This window comes from Apteryx rowi, unplaced genomic scaffold, assembly GCF_003343035.1.
Source record: "Apteryx rowi isolate R43461 unplaced genomic scaffold, aptRow1 scaffold_556, whole genome shotgun sequence".
Classification (NCBI taxonomy): domain Eukaryota; kingdom Metazoa; phylum Chordata; class Aves; order Apterygiformes; family Apterygidae; genus Apteryx; species Apteryx rowi.
This window is the reverse complement of record NW_020450823.1, coordinates 432500-440967: the sequence shown is the minus strand read 5'-3', so window position 1 is coordinate 440967 and position 8468 is coordinate 432500. Positions and strand designations below refer to the sequence as shown.

General features: G+C 37.9%; 1 protein-coding gene across 1 annotated transcript in view; it reads right to left on the bottom strand.

Moving 5' to 3' along the window:
• ANO2 (anoctamin 2) overlaps positions 1–8468 on the bottom strand; it is a 194667-nt gene that overhangs the window by 93599 nt on the left and 92600 nt on the right. The window contains exon 18 of the mRNA XM_026081614.1: positions 7942–8025. Within this exon, the coding sequence (XP_025937399.1) occupies positions 7942–8025 (84 nt within the window). The remainder of the gene's footprint in view (positions 1–7941; positions 8026–8468) is intronic.

The following is an 8468-nucleotide window of genomic DNA, read 5'->3' as shown; positions in this document are numbered from 1 at the left end:
AAGGGGAGAGGAAGGGAAAGGGGAGGGGAAGGGAAAGGGGAGGGGAAGATGGAGGGAGGGGGAAAGGGAAAGATGCGGCAGGAGCAGGCTGATGTCATTGCAAGGCTGATCTCTATCATCTCTGGAAGGTCATTGGGATCAGGGAAGGTCCTTGACAACAGGAGAAAAGCAAATGTTGCACCCATCTTCAAGAAAGGACAAAAAAGATGATCAGGGGAACTACTAGCAGGTCAGCCTTAGTTTGGTTTCTAGGAAGACCATTGAGCATGTGATCTTGAAACACCTTTCTGATAAAATGAAGGGGAAGAAATAGGTGACTGGAAAGAGTCATCATGGATTTACCAAAGGTAAATCATGCCTGACCTATCTGATTGCTTTCTGTGAGAAAATGACTAGACTTGTGGACAAGAGGAGAGCAGGCAATGTCATTTACCTTGACTTTAGCAAATACTGGTCTGATGGTCTGCCTCAGAAAGTATTGATTAATGGGTCATACTCTACCTGGAGGCCAGTAAAAACTGGAGTAACGCTGGGGTCTGTACTGGGACCTGTCCTGTCTGACGTCTTACTGACCTGGAGGAGACAATGGAGTGCTTGCTCATCAAGTTTGCAGATGGCATCAAACTAGGGGGAATCAGTCAATACACTCAAGGGCAAGGTTGCTGTCCAGAGGGACCTAGACAGGATGGAGGAGAATGTCTACAGGAACCTCATGAAATTCAACAAGGACAAATGCAAAGCCTTGTCTTTGGAAGGAATAATCCCTTGCATGTAGAGTCCTGACTGACTGGGGAGCAGTCGGCTGAAAAGACCCTCAGAGGTCTTTGTAGAGAGCAAACTAAACATGACCTACAGTGTGCCCTGGCAGTGAAGAAAACCAACAGTATCTTAGGTTGTATTAAAAGGAGCATAGCCAGTAGATCGAGGGAAGTGATCACCTCCCTCTTCTCAGCTCTCATTAGACTGCATTTGGAATATTGTGTTCACTTGTGGGCCCTCCAGTACAAGCAATACATTGCTAGACTTGTGTCAGTCCAGCATCGAGCCCTGGAGCACCTGCCCTGTGTGGAGAGGCTGATGGAACAGGGCTTGTTCAGCTTCTTTTCAGAGGTTATTAAGATGGAGCCAGCCTCTTCACAGTGGGGCATGGCAGGAGGAGAAAAGACAACAGGCACCATTTGAAACAAAAGAGGTTCAGACTGGATAAAACGAAAACTTTTCCACCATGTGGACAGTCAAGCTATGGAACAGGCTGCCCAGAGAGGTTGTGCAGTCTCCATCCTTGGAGGTTTTCAAGACCCAACTGGATAATGCCCTGAGCAATGTGGTCTCATCTCATAGCTGGACACTGCTTTGAGCAGGAGGTTGGACTAGATGACATCCTCAAATCCTTTCCAACCTGTATTATTCTAGGATTGTACATTTCTAAGAAGGGATTTCTTCCTTCATATCAAGAGCATAGGATGAGCTGCATTCTTCTGAAGGCTGCTTTTGATTTCAAAGGAATTATACTACTGCAGTATAATTATAAGAACTGAAGTACAGAATTGTGGCTATACACTGGGCTTATTTATTGACTACAAATGAGAAAATCTCTGCTAAGATTTTCAGAGGAAGGGGTAGCAAGTGGGACATTTTTAGCTGCATTTTTTACACCACTGTATAGAAAGATAGTCAAATTCCAGGACAACAATAGGGAAGACTTTTGAATACACATCATATAGTCAAACTCCCCACACATTTAAAAGAGAGCACACTGAAAGTGTGAACTGTCTGCTGAAGGTACAAATCCTGCTTGTAAATATTCTGGTATAAAACTGGTGTAACCAAAAGCAAAAATAAGAATTAAAATCATCAGAATTATAACATTTACCCTTTGTATGTGGTTGATCCAATTATTCAACCAAATATCAGTATAATAAAGTGAATGAGAGTGTTTTCTAAGATTATCGTCACAAAGGTAGTCATATGATTATTCATCTTCAATCTTTCGACATTTGTTATTTTCAAAAGCTATTTCAAAAGCTATAAATTTGTTATTTTTCAAAAATGCAAGGATTAAGTTGAAAAGGACAAAAAGAACAGTTCTTACATATTCCTCTTACCATCCCTTATGCTTGGAAAAGAAAGTTGTTTGTCAAGACTAAAGTAATGAAAGAGAAAGACTGGAAAAACATCAGCCATTGTAAGAAATACTTATTAAAAATTGATATTTTATCACATTAGTAATAAGGATAAATAAATGCTAATAAATACTCTTCTCAGAATTAGTGATTAAGGAATTCTGGGTTTATTCACATTTCTTTTACAGTTCTGATTGTTCAAATTAGTATTTCTAAGCAATTTTCTTGGTTTCCTCTACAGAGTTACACCTAAGGTAAAAAGAGATTAATATAATTTCTTTCTCTAGTTAGTCTTGGTCTTGCTTAATAAAGGGGTAGGCCTCCAACATCTGAAGCACTTCTTAGGCCTTGATGGGAGATTCACTTGTGAAAAACTGGATAAAGAATAATATTTTGCAATGCTGACAAATTTTAAAATATAGAGAGAGCTTTCATCAGTAGCATACCATTGTACTTTATATTTACTTGTATCGTCCTTATGCTAGAGACCTTCATTTTCAAAGCAGCTTATTTCAATTCAGCTGTTAATTGAAACAAAATGGTTTGGAAAGGAAGATTTATTTCTTTTTTTTCAATTAACAGCTGAATTAACAATTTAAATAATTTATTCTGCCACTTTCATATTTGAAATGAATTAAAAGCAAGAGAGAACGCCAGACTTTATTATTCCCAGGGTTTGCTCCAAGTAAGAACAAAAGCCAAGAGACAAGCCCTTTTTTCTATAAAGAAAGTTTTCCTTGAGAAATATGTGGAATGAGCTATTCGGTTTCCTGCCAAATAGGAAAGATAAGAAAATCTATGATGTTGCATCATGTTTGCCAGATCAGCTGGACACTTAATGAAAAGGATTCAGGGCCTGATCCATCACTCCCAGAAGTGACTGAAAGGCTTTCTTTCCATCAGCTGCTGTGAGAGCTGGATCTAGCCCCATCTGCATGTTTTCAGGCACAAGACCAATTTTCATTTCCTGACCTTGGTGTATTTCCATTCTGAATGTTAGTATTGCACAGAGAGAGGAACAGCTTCTCACAAGATTACAAATATCCAACACCTTTTTTATTTAATGTTCTGCAGATACGATAACTTTACACTATTAGTCAAATATTTCTACCCACACTTTCAATGTTGTAATTTATTAAACAAGGAGAATAAAAAATAAAATACCAATTGTTTTATTAAAACAATTACATGCCTCCTGTGCATGAATGTATTGTCAAACACATGCATTCACACATGCACACATGAACATTCATCTCCATTGTAAGGACAAGGAAATCTTTTAAGGTTCGCAAATTTAGAACCAGGTAGCTCTAAATTGTAAGCCATTATTTACATGTCCACAACAAATCAAACATTCCTATCGATTATAAACCAGATCACCTACAGGCTTCTAAAATCTGTTCCTTAGAACTTGTCATTTTTTTAATGAATGTCACAATTTATAAGGACTACCTGTTTATGCATATGCTACTTAACCTGAGGCATTTCAAGTAAGTGTTTCAACTCCTTTAGTTTTAAATGAATTCCCTTTTGAAAGGGTAGAGCCTTAGAGTATTATTGTAATAGTAACTTCACACCAATCTTTTGTAAAGTGCTCTGAGCCCTCACAGTTTCTTTTCCATTTTCATAACAACCAATAAAATATTTATCAAAACAGCCTGAACCATGCAGGATGGTGCAGACTGAAATCCTGTTCCTTGTTCATTACAGTAACTTAAATACCCTAACAAATATTCGTATGAAAGCTATACACTATAACACAAATACCATTGGGCAAGTGATACATTAGATCTGTAATACTTTTCATCACCGATATTAATCAAGCTGATTTGGAATTTGTTGTCTGGGCAGACTCATATGTTTACTGACCCTGACAGGTGCTGGGCATCTTCCACACTCATTACATTCATTATAGTTAATGACTTCAACAGCAGCCAGTGAAAACTGTACGTTGAGGAAGGTTTCCTCTTAATGGGTATCCCCAAGTTATCATTCAAGAAGGTATGCAACTGTTGATTTTCTTATGCAGTCACAATACCAGCACAGAAACTAAACCCCTATCACATAACTGGGGGGGGGCTTCACAGGGACTCCTTGTTAGGCAAGAAAGAATTGCACTGTACGCAGAACTTTTGACATAAAAACTCAGCTTCTTGCCATAAAATCACAGTCACATCCTCACCAGAACAGAGGAATTAACATACTGGAAACAACCAGTAATTTTATAGAAATGTATGCCTTTAAGTAAGCTCTAAATGAGTATTCTCAGAACAGCCTTAGCTTTGGCATCATTTCTATCCCAACAAGCCACAGCTGCTGAGCTGGAGACTTCTGACTTCATATTAGATAAGCAAAGGAGAAATTTTAGCCACTGGTGCCAGAACCTGTCCTTTGATATCAGCACAGCAAACTACAGTTGTTGACCAGGGACACCCAAAAGATATGCCTTAAAATCACGTTAGTTAGCCAAAAATGCTCAGGCAAGAACTTCACAGAGACTTATGCCATGACATCAGACTGTCGACCAAGATGTGATGAGACCAAGACCTCACAGGCATCTGCGTATTCATACAAAAAAAAGAAATTAAGAGGACAGAATCTTTAACTACAGAGAGACCTCTACTTTGATGCAAGTCCAGACAGTGGAAAATCTGCGCTATTAATATGACAAAGTCCTGTACCTTGGCGTCCACTCAACAAGATAGAAGTACTGAGCCAGAGACCTCACAGAAACCTGCACCTCAATATTAACCTGCCGTGAAAAAGCAGCTGAGCTAATGACCTTACAATGTGTATAACACACAGACATCTGAGGAGGAAAAAGAAAAGCTTAAAATTCTAAAAATTAGGTAGAATATCTATTCCAGACTCATCACTGTTAATGTCTAATTTTTCAGGATCTTCCAAAACTAAATATAAAAGTTCTGCATGTTCCAATAAAGAACCAGGCTTTTCTCTTTTCAGCAGGCCTCATACAAGCGTTCCTTATAATATCATTGAGGTACAAACTGCTGAACACTACACCTTCCAAACCCAGACTTACTTGCTGTTTGCTGGAGTGAGAAAAGAATGCCTTTTTTGAGGAAAATTGAAAAAGTGATTGCAATAGAATGAATAAACAAAAAATTGACTGACTTAAAACTGCTCACAAACTTGGAATATAACTCAGTTTTGGGAGAAATGGTGATCAGTAAGTTGCAGGATGAATGTATTTATTAGAGATCTACATTAATCAACTCAGTGGAAGGTTCTGCCCTATGAATATCTGTTTGCTCCCTATGAATAACTGTTTTGATGACGAATGTCAAAGTAATTTATTTTTTAATAACATTTAAAAACTAAACTGAGATTAATCTGGGAAGCATTTCCAAAAAAATACTTAAATGACTCAAGAACTCTTTTTCCAAAGTGACTTCGGAATTAAACACTGTTACTAAAAACCAAGGGGGTTGCAGTTTGAAGTGCCTGCATCAATTGCCAAAGTAGGATTTTATCTCCTATAAGAGCACTGCAGAAAGTAGTATGCATGAAGATTCTCAAAAGCTTGAACCAAATTGCTGGGACTAGCAGATGCAGAAAAATATGCGAGTACAGCACTCTGTTTAATAATGTACCTTCTCATTCAACAGTGCACATGAGACCAACTGGCATTCTGGGATAAGGCAGCAGTACTATTTCTGGCACTGAACCACCATGTGTGGTAAAATATAACCTAGGTCATGTTGCTGCCTTAAATATACTACCCCTCAGAATCATAATTTAATAAACATTATGTTTGATTCTCCTGAGATTCTGAAACTACAAGCTCCTGTTGGAGAATCAAAACATCTGAAAACATACACCAGAAAAAGCCAGTTGGGTGGCTGCCATAATAAAAGCAACAGAAGCTACATGCTAAGGAGACACCTGTGTATGTCCTACTATATGTAGCATAAGAGCCATTTTGTTAAGGCCTGAGAAATAAAGTCCTCAGTTAAACAAAAGTTGTATCTGGTCCTACTTGTATCCATTTTATGAGGCTTGGAAAATACTAGAAGTTACTTGACTAGATCTTGTAAGTACCTGCACCCAGCTGACAACAGGAGATATTATGCACACATTGGAGGGGATGAAACACTGAGCTTATAAATTCTCAGATACATATGATGGTGATAATCTGAAACGGTGTTACAGACTCTCTTGCTGCATGGAACATGAAAGGATTCATTTCCTTCATCTTGCAAGATCAGATCTATATTGAATGACAACAGAAACAAGCAGAGAGACAGTGATGCTCTCAACATAATCTGAGGGTGACCAAAAACAAAATCAAACCAAACCAAACGGAACTTAGCTGGATAGCAGCCAGTAGCATAGTAACACTAAGGAAACTTTTCTTTCTCAGTGTTATTTTTCCATCCACATTGGCACAAAAAGTAAAATAGTATGCATTAAATGAAAAAAAGATATTTCCCAGCTTGATAGCTGAAATCAGTTCTTCTCTTTCGTATAGTGCTGGGGTTCTTTACATTGCTTCTCAGTTTCTCCCTATACTCTTAGCATTTTTCATTGCTTTCTTTTACCAAAACTTCATTTTTAATCTGTAGCATTGTGAGTTCTCTGTGTCCAATTTAAGCAAAATAATCATCTCACTACAAAGTCTAATATTTTGTAGCATGAATTGATGACTTGTTTCCAAATTTCACTTATTTTAAATAGAAAGGGATGAACAGCAGCACCTTCTTTATTCATTTTGTAGTCTTTGATCCTACACTTGACATGCCTAGCAAACTGCTCCATGCCTAAGGAAAGACCTCTCCATACTGCTGTGTCAGTCGATGCTCATCCCAGGGCAGATCTGAAGCCCATTATAGCAACTGAGAATCTTTTCATTCTCTTCAGTGAACGTTGGATCAGGCCCATCCAGTCCTACTGAGATGACTGATTCACTGGCAACACTTCACAATCTTGGTGGTGATCAACAGGAGAATGGGGGAGTTAAGTCCTTTCATATGCTGTAAGATCAAACTTGTTGTGTCAAGCCTGAAATCTGGACTATTCTCCAATTCAGATACTGACTCTCCTCAATGTCTCAACAAAATAAATTGTCTCCTTCTAACTGGAAACCGGACATGCTTTTGGAATGGTTTGGCTTTGCCACCGCATGTGACATACAGGCAATAAGCAATGGTTAGCCAAGTCGAATGGGCAGAATTTACATGGACTTGAGAGTTCCTAGGAAATAGACATCAATCAACATTTTACAAGAGGGGATTGGGAAAAAGTTCTTGTACTTAGGTTTCAAACAGCTAGAGAAAGCCTAAGCACAATTCAAGCCAAAAATGATACATTGATTTATTTTTTCCATTTATAATGGAAATGCTGTCACACCTGCACAATTGTACAGCTGCAACGTGACTAGAGATACCAGTCAGCCAATGTGATCTATGCAAATGAAATCACTATAATAAAAGTTGCTTTCTTTATTGGCCACGAAGTACTGAAATTCTAGATCACTGCTATAAGAATTCCTGTGCTGATAATCTTTCCTTAATTAATCATTCATCACTCTACAGATTAGATCCTGAAGCACCTGTCTACCATATTTCTGTGCAAAATGCTTTACTTTGGAGTGTTAGCAAAGACCTCAAAGTCTTTCTGTAGCCTACAATGCTGCATAATACCAGACCTCTAGAAAGCAACCTACAAGACTGATCAAGAGATAAACAGCACCAAAAAGTGTTTTTTGCAAACCTTCCAGCAGAGATGGACAAGAAGATAATCACAACGTATCAAAACACAAATCAAATCTCAATGAAAACTGGAAGTCACATCTTACTTCATTTGTATTTTCTGTTGTTGTGTTTTTAATTTTGAGCTTTTTCTGTAGCAGTTTGGTTTCATACTCAGGTCTGGGATGCTCCTGAAAAAAGGGAAAATAAAAAATACGATTATGATTAAGAAAAAGGAAAAAAAAATTAAGTCCTGATCACTTACTCAATTTCTATGTGTGTAAATATGTGGTATTTACCACAAATACACCAGGATACATATCATCATTAGTTGGTGAACCATAAAACACAATAAAAACCACAGTGATTTGAAACCAGGGCACCTGCAGAGCAATCAAACATTTACTTAAACGGAAAATTCAGCAAACTTTTCTACCGTCCTTGTTGCATTTGTAGTAGTAAAAAGGAACAAAGAACACTGTGAAAAGAGTTCTCCAGAAGGCTGCATACTGAAGGTGTTGATAACCTTTCAAAGGTTGCCTCCCAAATTATATTTTTGTTTTCCAAATTAGAACCCAAACTAAGTGTGGCAGCACAAATTTATTAGGATTTTAAAGACAGCACCTCATAAAGA